We start from the raw sequence: 17,235 nt of genomic DNA, 5'->3' as shown, positions 1-17,235 counted from the left end.
CCCATGCTCACTCCCCGTTTGCCTGTGGTGTATTATATAGGCTCTTAAATGGATGAGATCATTTTTTCCGTAACCAATCCTAATGCATCCATATCCCACAGTAGACCCTTTTCAAGCCGCGTTTGGCAGCAGCCCTGCCATGCAGAACTGCACAAAGGTGCAGTACCCATCGATTCAAATGTCATTTGTTATCTCGTCCATCACGGACATCAAAGATATCAAAACACTCTTGGGTCTGCCTGTCTATTACTAGTTATCATCCAGTTGTGTGAAGGTCAACTGTTCCTAAATAAAACGCATATAGGTATAACCCAGCAGCTAATTGATTGATACTATATCGTGAGAGGTAGAATTTGCATACAGTGAGCCCTCTTAGGATGCTGCCTCCCAGTGTCCTGCCGAAGGCGCTTTCTTCTCCTCTTAGGGTTAACTGATCTTCCCATCTTGCAATGCACATCCTTGTTGTATTCCCATATTGACTGTGGTACGACCAGCATCCACAAATCTCATGATATCCCCCATTAAAAGGTAATTGCCTTGGTATGTGGGTGTCTACACCTTGCACTAAATCTCAGTAGAAATCAAAACCCTCTGAACACGTTATCAACAAACACATGGCCATTTCACCTAGGAACCCACTCCTAGAGCCACCAGGTCTCAAAAAGTGCATTTATTAATTATTTCTAGGGATCTCGAAGAGACCGGTATTTCCTTTCTACAAGCCATTCTAAACTCCTGCAAAGAGACATTTATCATTTTTAGACACCTGAAGACGGGTGACCCCAAAATACATTAAAGCTTGGTAGTAAATCATTTTACTTAGGATTAACATTGAACAGCATTAATAAAGATTTGGCTGGACTCTAATTGGGTACCAAGAAAATATTATTGATGTGACCGATAGGAGATGCCTTTTTCTCTCAACCAATTTCAAGTGCAGACCTGAAGTCACTCTGCTTTACTACTTTATGGGACACATCCAGCGCTTAAATGTGCCTATTGAGTGTTATATTGTATAAGCTTTGATAATTGCAAATTCATTTTGCATTTCTCCCTTGTATGGATAACTTACCTGTTGTTTGTACAGTGCTCCGATACCTAACGGGTCATGTTCACACTATAGAAAACTCCAAATAAATAAATACAACTCCTCATAAGGGGGGCAGCGTGTTGTGCAACAGAGACACAATTCACGCTCTGGATTGTGTGCTTGTTTGCTATTATTCACCTAGAATCCCCAAAGTTCTGTCTTTCACAGTGCACATTTCTGGGCAGGAAAGCGCTTACAAAGTTGCCATCTATAACCATAAAATATGAGTTTGTGTGGTGCCAAAAGCAATTTTTATTTTCATAAATGTACTTTTGCAATGTGAGATTCACCCTATCCAAATTTGTGAATAAATAACTGGAATTTGCATCTGTAAATTATTTTGGTTGTGCCCAGTGTATCGCTCAGATGTGTAGAAGACGTGAAATGAGCCCAGTGAAGTGAGACTGACCCTTTCCTATTAAAAAAAAATATTGCCTTGCCAGGCAACAGGCATGTTATATATAACACAAGCCAACTCTATTTGCACTATGCCAGCCCCAGACTCTGCAACTTCCTGTGTTATTGTACCATTGTGAGGTAAGCAATTGTGCATGAAATGTTGCCTGATTCTAATTACTTGTGTTTCTCTTTTTAGCGAGAAAAGGGAGCAATCTACCAGTTGGAAGAAGAATATGACACCTTATTGGTAAGTTTAAGAGTAACCCACAGCCTCCACATTTGTAAAATCTTTGGTTTTCCATTTTTAGCTACATCTGTAACCTCTGCCCTCTTTAGGTCTATTCTCCTCAGCAGTGAATTAGGACATCAAATCTTTACTGCTTAACGAACCACTATTTCAACATGCTTAAAAGCTGACCCATGCTTCACAAAGATCCAATCCCCCTCTACAGACTCTTTCATTACGGTCAACTGACCCAGTCAGTCCCTATTTTGGCACTGTCGTCTTTACCATAATGCTGTACTGTTATGTTCTTATTTTTCATTGTCCTCGATATTGTAATGCTGTAGTGTTTACACTTTTAGGACTGTGTTTGAGACACATGTATCGATGTATTTAGCTCGAGTTAACCTATGCTCACAACTTGTAAAGCTTTCTGATGCCTTTGGATCTAGCTAGCACTATATAAAACTCACAAAAAAAAAATTACACAATCTAAGTTAAATAAGCAAAAAACGGTGAACTAATGACAAACTATTAGCCTGCAATAATAATTTTTTTATCCACAAGAACCCACAGAGAGCTGCATTAATCTGTCGGAACCATGACTGGGGGATAGAATATGGGTAGTTCTGCAGTTGATAGAACAATCAGAGCAGGGAGACCATCTTGAAGATTTCTGACCTGACTGTCAGTGACAGCGGCAGAAGCGACCATACCAGCACCTCCTCTGATACCCACGCTAGTGCTGACGCCAGGTTATGGCATCACAACCGTTTCGTGTCCGGCGAGATATACTTTCCCAAATATTTGAAGCCACCACTGACTAACGTTAGCCCTACGCCATCTCCGCAGTCCCAGCATGGCCATTTACAAGAAACACTACAGCTTTCGAGGCATTCATATAGAGCCTGGACGTTTCGCGGAAGATATGCATAATTAGTAGAATGCGTGGCCCTGGGGCCTGTGGGTCAGTAAGGAAAAACAGGACATCGTCCGCATAGAGGGCGATTCTATCAGACTAGTCTGCAGTCCACTCGAAGCCCCTCATCTGGGCATCCATCTGAACCCAGGCCCCAGCAGCTTCATCGCCAGTGCAAATAACAATGGGGTAATGCGGACACCCCTGACTCATGGCCCTACGGATCGAGAATGACTCCCATACCGCGTCTGCAATCTGTACCGTCGCTGACAGATCAGTATATATTATCTGAAAATAGGAAAGAAATCTGGGACCGAGAATTAATCTCTGGAGAACAGCAAACAGATAATCCCATCTGACGGAATCCAACACTTTGTCTTTAGCTGCCAGAAGCCCCACCGTGGCGATCTACAAGAGCCAAAACACAGTAGACCCATCTAATGTTATGGCGTGTGGCCCAGTTTGGCATGAAGCCTGCCTTTTCAGGGTGGATGACATCTGGCCTAAATTTCACAAGCTTGTTGGCCAAGATCTTGGCAAAGAGTTTCACCTCCATGTTTAGGAGGAAAATAGGGTGATATAAAGAGTGCTCCTACAGTGGGCGAATCGGTTTAGGAACGACCACAAGTTCAGTGTGTCACCAAGCCGGCGGGAGTGATGCTCCCTCAATGGTTGACCAAATCAAGCCCAAGAGATGCTTACTCAGGCCAGGTATATAGGCCTTAAAGAATTGGCACAGGAATCCATTGGAGCAAGGAGCTCTCTCCTTTTGTAACCAAGCCAGGGAGAGCGCCTCCTCTGTAATTACCTCCTCCAGTTGAACCCGAGCAGTGTTTGAAAGGGCCCGAGGAGGTAGGGCATCCACATGCTCGACAATTTGGTCAAGAGTCAATGTCTCCTTCTGGGCATACACTTCATAAAGTATGTTGCAAAGTTCTGGGCCACCTTGTGGGGGGGCAGACAGCAAACCCCCCTGCGCATCCCAAAGTACAAAGTATCTCCTCATTGGTATATCCGGCTCTGTGCTCCTTCCAGGCCAATTTAGCATCCTTCAGCAGAAACTGGTGGTACTGTTGCACTAGCGCCAACTGGTGCCGTGGAGTGCCCCCGTCCGACTGACCACCATGCACCTCAAGGGATTGCATCCTCTCTTCGAGGTCCATTATGCCCTGCTCCGACTTCTTCCCTGCCCAGCACAATGACTGATATCTATCCCACACTAGACAATCCTGTGGGTTCAATAATATATTTGATGACAACAGCTGTTTTGAAACAATGCATGTTGGACTTGCCATGTGCTTCCAAGAGGTTATCATGAAAACAAGACATACATCGTCTCTGAATGTGCATATATTATTATTATAAAACATCTGCTAAGCGCAACTGCAACCCCATGGGTATCCTTGCGCTGCAGGACGTAAGCCTGACCTTCCTGAGGGGGAACTACTTCCTGTAGATCCATGTTTTCTGGAGTTTCCTAAATGATAAATACTCATGAGAGAGTCAAATGGGCGTTGTTGTACTGTACCACAGTTTGGTTCCCTGAGCTGAGTAGACTCTGCCTCTGGCTTTTGCTTTCTAGTGCCTAGGAATCCTGAGTTTAGGCACAGAGGCTGAGCGGGGTAATCAGCCTGGTTGGTATGGAGTAATCGTATCTTCCATGGGTGTTAGGTACCTGCTGGTCGACAATCATGTGCATCAAGCACGCTACTTTAAAAGAAATTCTCTTTTTCACTCGTAACCAATGCAGGGAGTCAAGGACCGAAGACTCTATTTCTGTCCAAGCACTAGTTTGGCAGCTGCAGCTTGAATTAGTGAGAAGCACTTTATGGCCTTCTCAGGTGTGCTGATGAAAAGGGCGTTACAATAATCAATCTGGCTTATGATGGTGCTGTGGATGATCCAGGAGTGCCAGCTGGTTGGAATAAGTGGGAGGATTTCATGTAAAGCTCTCATAAGATCAAAGCAGATATTGGATGTCTTCTTTGCATGGTCTACTAACAAGATGGTGGAGTCTAGTACCCCCAGATCTCGTACAGTGTCTACCCATACAGGAATTGAGCCATTTCCTGTCAGTCAGAAATCATGTAGATGACTGACTTCTGCCCTCCTCACCTGGCAGAGCATAGTCTCCATCTTTCTAGCATTAAACTGTATCGAGTTGCTTCTAAGCCAATCGACTGTTCTGTTCATGCACTGGACGCTGTGTGTCGTCCGCATAATTAATGCAGTTAATTCCCAGCAAACATATGAGCTTAATGAGAGGCTGGAGGTATACATTAAACATGGTGGGACTGAGAGAGGAGCCATGCAGAACTCCTTACTTTAGTGCAGTGAAGCTGGAACGAAAAGAAGGAAGTTGTACTGCCTGTTCGCGGTCAGCTCGAAAAGAGCTGCACCAATCGAAGGCTTTTCCCACTATACCAGTTTCCTCCAATGTCTTGAGCAGGATGGAGTGATCCACAGTATTGAATGCTGTGGACAGGTCCAGAAGTACCAGAACCACTTGCTGACCCCTGTCCACAGCCATCTGATATTATCAGTAACTGAAACCAGAGCTATCTCAGTCCCATGACGAGGCCTAAATGCAAATGGGGCCATTTGGAACCATTTACTCGCATTAATGTGGGTCGATATAATATTATTGATATGTCTTTCTAATACTTTTATTGGAAAAGGCAGCTGAGAAATGGGCCCAAATTTAACAAAGTCTTTAGGGCTTGTGGATGGTTTCCAGTCCTTTGGAACGCAGTGGCCGGAGAAAGATTACAGATGTATCTTGAAGGTTTGGTCCGCTGTGGTGCAAGTACCTTCCAGGATTTTGGAATGAGTGGGTCGATCGGAGAGCCCAAAGTAATGGCTCCTGCCAACTCAAGGAAGTCTTCTCCATAACTGGAGGGATGATCTCAAGCCTTTGAATTCTGTTATTCTGCTCCTGTATGGTGGATTCTATATATTAAGGGTGTGTTTAGGTCATAGAGACTTTACTGAGTCATTTTTATTTAAATTATATACAGTGTTCATTATTTTGTTCTCCAAAAATGAAGTAATCCCATTACACATCTCTTGCGATGGTATGATTCTTTGTGTGGCGCAATGTGGGGATTGCAATGTTTTTACTAAGGAGAATCCCGTTTTGGCCATATTTAGAAAGTGTACTACCTGTTCAGCAAAATAGTCTGTTGTTACCTTTTTTTAGCTGTTCTTTGTAATCTCCTAATACCAATTTCCATTTTTTCTCCTGGTCTTAGTATTTTTTGCATCTGGTGAGGCCCATGTTTCCGTAACAAATAGAATATCCGTCCCTCTGTCCCCCAGTAAGAGTTTAACTTCTATGGCATGTTTACAGAGGCATCTGGCATTAATAAGCCCACAATGGAGGATTCCTTTTCCTTTTGATACTATCCCTGTTGTAGGTTCTGCTGGGGTGAGCTTGCTCGCTTGCTGTTAGCTCGCACACCTGGATCGTGGCCCTGAAGCTCAGCAAAAGAGGGTCTCAGGGCTAGAAGCTCTTCCCTTGTATAATTTCTCCACTTTACTTAAGTGCTGGGGTCCTGAAGAGCTCCGTGCTGCGGGGGAGAACAGCATAGGTGCTGGTGCTGTGTGTGGTCGGTGTGCGGATGGGTGCAGACAGGCTTGCCTTTGGCACGCCAGCGGCATCCCCTCAGTCTGTCTCCTATTAAATAGGGTCAGATTTGCAATGTGCAAAATGAACTAGAAGGCCTACGAAGATGGTGCCTAGTGGGAGTGCTTCTGGCGGGGCTAAAAATGGCCTCCCCATCAGCGAAGCTTAGCCAAAATGTGCAAAAACACGATCAAGCAACAGTCTAGCAGCAGTGGGTTATTCCTAGCAGCAGTTGATTTGAAATACAAGTGGACGTGTTCTGGCTTGTAGTTTTAAAAAAGCGGGTTTGAAGTACACTCTACAAAGTTTCCAGCAATTCACTTATCAACGATTTTTAGGGCACTATCATTAACCCAAGTTAAAATAGCATACAACACAATCAGATAAGCTATAAAAAGGCAATGTGATGTTGCTTACTTTCCGCTCAAGTTCCTCTTGATTTGTAGCTTACACTTGGTACTGATACTTAAGATATCTTGGCTGCCGAGAGCTTTTTTTTTCTGGACTCCTTTTAATCTTGTTTGCTCTATAGCGTCAGGTTTTGGCAAATTAGTTTCTGAATGAATAGGTCTGTATTGCATCAAATACACTCACTCTTAGTCATTGTTTACAGACATGCGCTGTGAGCTTCCAAGGTCTAAATAGAACATTTGAAATGTGATTTTGATGCGGCTTTACTTTGTGAAAGATGTGACATAATCCAATAAAACGTATTCTCATAGGTGTTTTTTGTGTGAATTAATAGCATATTGTCAGGTTTCAGCTCGTTATAAACTGCTTGTTTCTGTTTTTCTGTGAACTGCATCTAATCCCCTAGCCTCTGCCTCCAAAAGATAGCTTCCAGAAGGGGACAAACGAATCCTCATTCATGTCCCCCCTTCTGGAAGCTATCTGTGGGTCACTCCACTGGCGGTAAAGCCGGCATGTAGTGTCTTTGGACCATGCTGGGCCAAACCAAACTGCAGAGAGTTTCCAATTGCTGATTCTATGACGGTGAATTCAGAGGTCCAGTTTCCCACAATAAATCAATCTCCAGATTTTCTGAAAGACTAGAATTGTTGTTTTCCAGCTTGTGACTGACCAGTGTGTGCACATCTTACAAGGCTAGGCAATGAGGAATGGTAGACTTTTTGCCACTAACATGTAGTGTGATTGATTTACCCCTGCTAGAAATCATCCTTTGAAAAAATGGATCAACTGCGGCAATTGCAGGGCATCATCCAGGCAACTTCCAAGGAGATCATGTGGATCAACGACCGTGAGGAAGAGGAACTTCTCTACGATTGGAGCGACAAGAATACAGACATTGGTAAAAAGCAAGAGTCATTCTCGGTAAGTGGCTGCAAAGTACCATCTAAGGGTCGCTGCATTAAATCACATCTTATTAAATCCCTATTTCCAGTTCATTTTGCTGTTTAAATCCAGTAAATGATATAGCCTACCATGTTGTGTTCTTCTTTAATTTTGTGTCATTGCGAATACCAAATATATTTCAAACAAGACCTAATCTACTTAACATTTTTCTGTAATAGTACCCTTGTCCAGTGTCTGCTGGACAGATACTAAAACAAGTAGGTGAATAGTTGCAGGATGACTTGCAAATAAGTAATATCTTTATAAGAGTAGTAATATTCATTGCAGAGTACAAATAAGGGACCGAGGGCTTTGTCGCTAAAACGTGTCAATGGAATTCACCTTTTTATCACGTGCTCTAACATGATCAATTTCCCCAAGAGTAACAAATAACCACTATTTTTTTATATATATTTGCTTTTGTTGTATTCATTGCCATTTTCCCTAAGATTAAGAATAACTCCCTCTTGAAACAAATTCCCAGCTTTTGCCTTCAAACTGGAAGCTATAAACTCAAAGAGAGTATGACACATGAACATATGTAGTCCGGTACATGTTGAGATCGGGCATATGTCAAATGTTTCCGAGGAGGTCATTATTTTCTCGATTTGGTACACACTCACCACTGTAGTTTCCCCTAGTACAGGTACGTATCGTACATGTGCCTTCACAACCATATGAGCAATAGGACTGCATGTATAGCATTCAAATTATGTTAATATTGTACGAAAGATGACTAAAGAGCCAGTTGGATATTATACCAAAAAGATTTGCCAAACTCATAATATACAGTGCATAAAAATGCTCATAAGACACTTAACGTTGAAAAAAGGCAATTGAAGTCATCTGTGAAGCCTTTCTTTCTTGGTGAGGGTCCACACTTGTGAGAAAGGTGTTGTCCTGCAGATGAGCTATCTCAGTTCGCTGTTGTCCTTCACTGACCTTGGCCTTCTTCAGGCATCACTATTTAACAGGTCTCATTTGTGTCTGCAATTTATAATATGTTGATTTTTACCTTTACTTTTTATTGCCAGAAACTTATGAGCCAACTGGAGGTGAAAGAGAAAGAACTAAACAAACTGAAGCAAGAAAGTGACCAACTAGTTGCCAATCAGCACCCGGCAGCGGACAAAATTGAGGTAACTTTTTTTATTTGTCACAAAAATCATCGATCTGTGCTTTTCCTCATGTACTCATGCATGTATAGAAGTACATTAAAAAAAGAAAGCAATGGAGTGGCATTGTGCAAGGGATGATTTTTTTAAACTGTTTTCTTGTACTCCTGTTGTAAATGTAAAAATCGTTTTCAAATGTTATTACCTGTCTGTGCAACTGTTGCCAAGGGAAGATGGGCTATACATATATTGGAGCTGGTAATAGACATGTTTCTCCTGGGGTACTGGGAATGAGTGGCTGACTGCAGCACCATGCTGTTTTTTAGGGGCAGTTTCCTACCTCGTGCTCCTGTACCACTACACCTTAGTCCCTGTTTGGAAGAGTTGGCTCCGAAGCTCATGAAAAACACAAGTTCTTGCACACCAGACGGTCTTATTTTCGAAACCCCTTCTTTTCACCCTGTTTCTCTGATGAACGTTATCAATAAGCCCCCTATAAGATGCTGAATGAAAATGTTTAAACCCTGTTGATTTAACTCGTGCACCAGGAACCTGACACAAGTAGCAGTGTCATCTGTCACCACAGTCCCCCTGCTGATGACTACTTTATTGGACAAAAGGCATCGGCTAAATTCCCTAGAATGCCATTACACACAACACTTCTTTGAGCCATCTGGCAAATACACAAAACTCTGGCCCTGGGCAGATCTACATTTACAAGCACTTGAAAAAGTATGGTATTGTCAAGATATATCAGAAGTATGCTTTCAAAGATCTAGTGATGAAGTAGGGCTTGTAAGTCACAGTACTCATTACGATTCTTGCTGCGGCATCCTACGAGTCGTCCTCCATTAGAAGCCACTGACGTGGGTTTCCAACAGTGTATGTTGATTCACACATGTTTTCAATATCTTTTCAGGCGTACATGGACACTCTACAGACGCAATGGAGCTGGATTCTCCAGATCACCAAATGCATTGATGTTCATCTGAAGGAGAATGCCGCATACTTTCAGGTATGGTCCAGTACATGTGGTGTAAATTGGTGTTATCCATGACCATGATACTTTTGAATATTGTGCAAGCATTCAGGGATCCTGCACTAAAAGTTGCAAACATGAAACGAATGTTAAAAACTGTGTGCACTGTAATAATACGGTTCATTCTCCATGGTCGACGAGCTTGACACATGACGTACTAGATGTTGTTCACAACCCATCTCCTAAAGAATAGATCTGTGACACTGACTAGCCCGCTAGAAATGTGGGGTAGCACCAGCAGAGCATTAAAGATTCTGCTCTCATTATTGACCTTGTTGACCGGGGTACCCAGGTGTGAAATGTTTTGACAAGCCCCTCGGCTCTCATCGGATATACTTACATGACCACAAAAGTTAGGCTGCCAACCTCAAATCCACACTCCTGAAGATTGAAATATTTGCCTGGCTTTAAGACCCTGATTTAGAGTGCGGTGGGCGGAGAACATCCTCTAATTTGTGAAATAAAATAAGCTAAGAGGTGAATACAGCAGCTACCTATGTGATGGTGGAAATTCAACAAGTGGTCCATCTGGATTTACATTTCCTCTAGAAAATTGCAACATTTTTCATTACAGCCTAGCTCTATATGGAGTTCCTAATAACATAATATGGGCGAATAAGCACACATATGGTGAATTTTGAATTGCAGTACGTTTATTGTTACACATAGAATATGCATGGGGCCAGTGTGAAACTGGGGCTCACAAACTACCCCAATTCCTTTCACGCCCAATTCGCATATTAAGGTTAGCACCAAAAACACCAGGAGTAAGTGTGCAAATTGGATGTGAAAAACACTTGAGCACTGCTCTACATGCAGTTGGTTTAGAAGATGGTATTTTGCCAACAAAAATTACTTTCCTGGTACAGAAAACAGAAAAATAAATCTACACTGCTTGCACATTCATTTCTGCCCCATTTACTCTGATGGAATGTGTAACTAGTGGACAGTCCATAGGTGGAAGTGTAGGGCAGCGGGAGTGTGGATGAACATATACACTTTGCTTAAATGTGAAGTGAACACAAAACAGAGAAAGAAAGCTATGAGTAAATTGATGACTTTTTAGAAGATGTTTATGCATCGGCTCCACTCTTTCTACAGGGTGTTGCTATACAACATTGGATTCTGATTGAAGAAGCTAATTTGTTCCTCTATTAATGTGCATATTAATGTTAAAGATTAGGAAATTGAGTAGGAAAAAGTATACTTTTCTGTTTTTCCTGAGGGTTTCAGAAAAGTTTTCCACAGGTTGCATCTCACCGCTGTTATGTCTTTCCGTGTAGTTTTTTGAAGAGGCGCAGAGCACTGACACCTACTTGAAGACTTTACATGACTCCATCCGAAAGAAGTACACATGCGACAAGAACATGGATCTGCAGCATATACTGGAACTGATCAAAAATCTGGAGGTACTACCATTTTATTTTTAGTTCATGTAGGCCCTGGCACTTCGGGAATGGACATTTCACTTTATCTCGTTCAGATACCTGCCTCGTTTTGCAAAACCTAAAATGCAAATTCTTTAGAGTACAGAACTGGGACTCCTAAACTTTAGGGAATATAAGAGACTCATTTAAGTCAACTCTGGAGCACCCAAGTGGGTTTCCTTTTCGAAATGTTTGGTTTCGCGAGGCTTCACCATGGCCAGGCTTCCTTTGGGTGGGACCATGCAAATACGCAAATTCTGAAATCTGTAAATATAATATATGCTGTAATCACCTATAAAGGGCTTGATATATGAAATATATTTATTGCAAAAGCCCAACAAAATACTGACCATAAAAGGATTCACAAATACAAAACTTGGTGAGAAATGGAAATAACTTTATTTTAGAGAAAATTGGTTAATGTATGAACTTGGAAAAAAGGGTTTATTAGAATTAAATAACAGTCTTGTTTGACTTAGACTCATGGACTGTTAATTATCTATGAACGGCTAGCATTTCCAAATTTTCACAGGAAAGTTTTTCTGTACACTTGAACTGCAGCCTGAGGGGTGCTGGACCCCGCTGAAGAATACAATAGATGACAACTTCTTCCTTGGTTTACCAGATAACTTTTATATCACCAATAAAGCAAAGTTACTGTCCGGAGATTGCCTTTTAGGAACTTTGTTACTGTAACCACATAAAATTATCAAAATGGTTTGTTTGAAGGAAATCAAGACTACAAATACCAGAATGCATTTCTTTGGTAAATCGAAACACAGGATTGAAACATTTCGTTCTTGGTCACATTAATTTGTCAGGTCGCACTATTGGAAGACAGGATCCTTGAGCAGAATGCAGTAAAAAAAAAAGTAATGTTGGAACTGGTAAAGTTCCGTTTGTGAGATCTTCTCGTATTAAAGAGATGTCCCTCGAAAGAATTGTGTTAAAGCATAAACTGGACCCAGAAGCTTTCCCTATTTTGACTTGGAGGTGCTTGGCAGCATGCAAATGAATACACCATCCATACACCATTCAAGGGCATTTAGTAGGGTTCTAGAAGCAAATATCACTGCAATTTGAAATTGGGGGCAAGATGCTTCACCACTTACAGCTTATTGGCAGGGAAAGATAATCAAATAAACTGCAAGGGAACGCACTGAGGATTTCTCAGGGGTTTACTTTGCATTTCTCCTTGGCTGCGAGAGTTTACACATCGTTCATTGTACCCTTAAGAAGGAGTGTCGGATATTTCACCAATGACATTCGTATGAAATGATTTGCATGGAATTATGCATGTCATGAGTGACTCTGTTTTACTAGGGTGGATGTTGGTAGAGTGTGAAGACACGACATTTTTTTGTGTACTTGACACTTCAGGGCGTTCAGTGGTTTTATTTCTTTTTCTAAGCGTTGATAAAATAAATTTCCCACAAAGCAGTCCTAAAACATGCGGCATTATAGGTATTCTCGGAAGGTTACCCCCTCTTTGAACTCACAATCTTGCCTATAGTGTTGTGGTTTTCTTTCTTCAGACTTACGTTACTTTTGTTAGAATATCTGATGCTATTTCATTTCCTTGCTGAATGAAGCGCACCTGTTTAATTGAAGAGCATGTTGTTTTTACAAACAGTGCGGTATTACTCAAGTTTAGCAGTTCTCTAGTATGAGGTCTAAAGAATCGCATGCTTACCACTACTGCCACCTGGTGGAAAAATGCGGGAATACTTCGCAAACATCCCCTTGGCATCCTATCAGTTTGAATAGGACTGTCCACAAAATATCGTGAGAATGATGTAATCCACTAATGTCAATTCCATTATTTAGCTAATTTGCCTGCCGCCATTCGTGGTTTCCAAACATCTCTTTGCCACAGATAGTTTCATTCACTTGTCTTTAAAGGGTCACTGTAGAACGGTGTTTTTTCGAAGTTGGATTTTTTGTGTACCCATTACAGTGATTTTCTCTCATTTTTCAACACCCACTTGGACGAACTGTATTACTGTTTATTTTTGGTGGTGCCCAGGTCTCGTTCGTCGTTCTCTTTTGGCGGGGGGGGGGGGGTCAAAGAGGATGGTGGAATCTTGCGTGCAATTAATGCCCACAATGCTTGCCCTTGAAACATTTCATTTCTCCTTAAAATTAAAAGGCAGCAATTCAGAGAAAAAACTTTGCTGGCTTTAAAGATGAATGATGGAGGCAAGGGAGTAGCCAGCATTATAAAATACCCCCCACTTTCAAAGAAAGCTCCGATGGCACCAACAAAGTGTGCCCTAAAATCCTTAGAAGAGCTCCCTTGGCTCTTCATTTCAAGCATCTTTCAATTCATTCTTTCACCCTTCCATCCACCCACTATTTCACATTTACACTCTATCATCTATTCATTATTTCTTCCATCTTTCAATTGTTCCTTAGTCCAGCCATCCACGTACTCCACCATCCATTTATCCACTGTGCCATCTGTAGGGAAATGGGTTTCTGTTGCAGTTACCCCCCCCCACATACTTTTTGCCAGACTGCTGATGTACTTTGACTTGATGTGCCCTGGGTCCCTGCCAATCAGGAAAGCCTGTGTTCATTCCCCAAACTATACCTTGTACCCCCAATTGGCACCTCTCTGGCCACATGTCAGTCCCTCGTAAAAGGTACCATGGGTACCAATGTCATTGTGGCCAGGGAAGGACTCTAAGGGCTGCAGCACTTATTGTGCCACCCTTAGAGGCCCTGCACCTTTACACAAACACACTGCCATTGCAGGCTGCGTGTTTTGGTGCAGAACAAAATGAAGAGTCGACATGGCACTCATCTCTGTGTGTCATGCCTGCAACTCACTGCCCTGGCATAGGTCAGCCACCCCTCTAGCCGGTAGACATTGTAAGTGCAGTAATGCCATTAGGAATATATGGTGCTGGGAGTTTGTCATTACGAACTCCACAGCACCATAATGGCTTTACTGAAAATTGGCAAGTTTGGAATCAAAATTCTCAGCACATTAAACCCACACTGAGTGTGGGATTTAATATTTAATAAAACAGGCACTCAAAGGCTCCTGCTTCCACACTGCCTAGTAAGTAGTTCAGGTTGGAGGCAGAAAGGATTCATTACCCTTGCAATACACTGGGGTTTAGTGACAAATAGGCTCCGCATGGTTGCAGTAATTGTTAACGCTCAAAAGGTATTTGTGCACTTCTGTACTTGGACATCTAGCTTGTCAAGGCTGCATTGCAAGATATTGGACTTGAAGCTTTGTAGTGTATTGGATGAGTTGTACACCTGTTATAAAGTAGGAGTAGAATAAAAAAGTCCACACTTCACCCAACACTGAGTTCAAAATCAAAAGTAGGATTTTCCACAAAATATCCTAATTATGTCATCTACAATCAGCCAAACCCAGTCGGTCTCCTTTCCATTACTCAGACATTTTGCTAGTAAAAAATATGAATATCCATCAGAAGAAGCAGTGGTGAATTTCTGCTGATTAATTCCATCATTGCTAATGTTTGAACCTCTACCAATAGCGAATGCCAACAATTCCCTTGAGATGATACATTCATACATGTTTCTGGTTTGCTTGGCAAGATTGCTGTTCTCTCCCCTACTTAGTAATGTCCTGATGACCAGTGAACAAGTATCATGATGTTGAAGGTTAAGAGCCACTTCAATATAAATGATGTTTGTGGGCAGATAACCTACGCCACACTCATTTATTTCATGGCAGTTATGGGTAAATACATTTTGTAAGATTTACATACCCTGCCTTGAAAATGTTGCCTTGTTTAAGAAAATAGATATATGTTTTATATGTTCATCTTACTTTTTGCCCTCCAAATTACAGGCATATTTAAATTGTGAAATATCTGGAAACCACATTGTTCAGCAGATTCACCACTATATTAGTCAAACATTTGTTTCTAGTATGGTTTCAAAATATCTTTGATGGTTTGGTGTAAAGTGAAAAAACATGTCAGTAGGTATTAATAACATCCACATGTATTACCTATTTTGGAACAGGAAGAATTAAAATCATAAAACCTGGCCACCATTAGTTGCACTACATTATTCCAAAACCCCACTTGTATGGTATATCTTATCTTCCACAGAATAGCTTTGAGGTGTAAATGCTTAGCCGTACAATGGAAACTCTTACAACTTAGGAATGCATGACGTTACTTCCATATATTACCACGCAGTAGGTCACAACACAGACTTTACATCGTCCGCGTCGTTACCACGCATGACTTTACATCGCAAGTAGTTTCTATGACTTGCACTAGATGGCACGCTGGATTTAGGAATAGTATAAATTACTATTCCTACTCCAGTTAGCGCAACAGCATGTGTTGGATTTAAAATCCAACACATTCCCAGGAGTTGCGCGCCATCTAGCGCAAGCCGTAGAAATGACTTGCGATATAATGCCATGCGTGGTAACAACGCGGACGATGTAACGTCCGCGTTGTTACCTACCCGCGTGGTATTGACAGAGTTGTACGCGCTGTTTCCGTCACATTTCAAATTTCCACTGTGAATGGTGAGTTCTGTAAACTACTAAATTACTTCAGAAGGGTATTGTCCGTAGCTTCCAGGAGTTAAGGCATAACTAAATATCTTTAATGTTCTGTCTTTCAACAGAAAGAACGGGAGAAAATTCAGGAATACAAGAGGCAAGTTCAAAATGTGGTGAACAAATCCAAGAAGATAGTGCAGCTGAAGCCTCGTAATCCGGAGTATCGAAGCAACAAGCCCATCGTCCTGAAGGCGCTCTGTGATTACAAGCAGGAACAGGTATGGGGACCAGTTTACAAAACACAGAATCATCTGATCTGTATGATGATTGAGTAAAATGTTTTTATGAAGTTAGATTTTTAGAAAAACACTGTTGTTGTCAAAAGTACTGCTAGAAATATTTTCCCCAACATTACAAGATGAAATACGAGATGATGTTTTCACAAGATGTCAGCAGATGACACTACTTGGTTAGATGGAACCTTTGTGTTGGTTTTCAATGCTGTTTTGTAGAACATTTGCCGTTTATGCTGCCTCTTGCTGCAGGATGCAGAAAGCTTCCTCCCCATTTTGGGGTTTCTGTATGGAGATAGGGCTTTTGACTTTCACCAAAATGCATATGATTGTTGCGTCTTGTGTTTTAGTTATGGTGTGCATGTCCGTGTTTCTCTGCCCAGTATGGCTGTCAGATAAAATAACTTAATGACGATTCTGGGTCCTAGTGTGTTCAACAAGTGCATTGACCAGCCAACCTATTCAGTTGACAACGAAAATTGTTGGTTATTTTTTGTCAGAGTCCTTGCTTTTCTTGTTTCCTGTTTAGTTTCTCACTCAGCTAGTGAATAGAATGGTTGATTATGAGTGCTATTTTCCCTTTCACAACATAATATTTCATTCACGCCTTTGAAAAAAGATTTTTGATTCCTGTAAACTGAAATGTAAGTTTATAAGACTCCGAGTTGAAGAAGCAAATTAATTAGGTAATGTGCTGCCCGAGGCAGTATTTGCCATACATATTGATCAACCTTATTTGATAGTTGTCTAGCAGTATTAATTGTCTGATTCAAGTAAATGCTAAGAATATTGGTTGCAGAGGGGAGCAAGGTATTTGGTCTGGTATCAAGCAAAATAACTTTATCCTGACTCTCCTTAATTGTTCAGAAATTTATTTTCTCAAGACCTCTGTTAAAAGTGTTTTCAGTAAAATCCAAATGCAACTAATGATTGTTTGGCACACTTCAGTTTAGTCTGCTAGCTTAATCCTGCAGATCTCATGGAGAAGGAATTGTTTTGTCTCATTTGGGCTTTGTCAATTGGTAAGACAACTTGTGCTATAGAAACATGTGTAAAACTAATGCTGTTTATATCTGTACCTATTTGAAAAAATTGCTAGACCAGGAAAGACCACCCACGGGTTGTGGTGATTTGTTCGGTAATTTTGGTATGGGCACATTTTATAATCTTGTTTGTGTGGTTTATCTTTATTCAGTTTTATTTAAATCAGAATTCCGCTCCACAACGTTTGGTAAATTAATACAA

At 41.4% G+C, this 17,235-nt stretch overlaps 1 protein-coding gene across 2 annotated transcripts in view; it reads left to right on the top strand.

The window, feature by feature from the left end:
- The window catches only part of DSP (desmoplakin), a 229,494-nt gene that overhangs the window by 92,592 nt on the left and 119,667 nt on the right, over positions 1 to 17,235 (top strand). For both annotated transcript variants that reach the window (XM_086965017.1, XM_086965016.1), the window contains exons 6-11: positions 1,686 to 1,736; positions 7,427 to 7,588; positions 8,644 to 8,748; positions 9,644 to 9,739; positions 11,047 to 11,172; positions 15,823 to 15,975. In XM_086965017.1, the coding sequence (XP_086821143.1) occupies positions 1,686 to 1,736; positions 7,427 to 7,588; positions 8,644 to 8,748; positions 9,644 to 9,739; positions 11,047 to 11,172; positions 15,823 to 15,975 (693 nt within the window). The remainder of the gene's footprint in view (positions 1 to 1,685; positions 1,737 to 7,426; positions 7,589 to 8,643; positions 8,749 to 9,643; positions 9,740 to 11,046; positions 11,173 to 15,822; positions 15,976 to 17,235) is intronic.

This window comes from Lissotriton vulgaris, chromosome 4_1 (assembly GCF_964263255.1).
Source record: "Lissotriton vulgaris chromosome 4_1, aLisVul1.2, whole genome shotgun sequence".
Classification (NCBI taxonomy): Eukaryota; Metazoa; Chordata; class Amphibia; order Caudata; family Salamandridae; genus Lissotriton; species Lissotriton vulgaris.
This window is presented reverse-complemented; position numbering and strand designations above follow the sequence as displayed.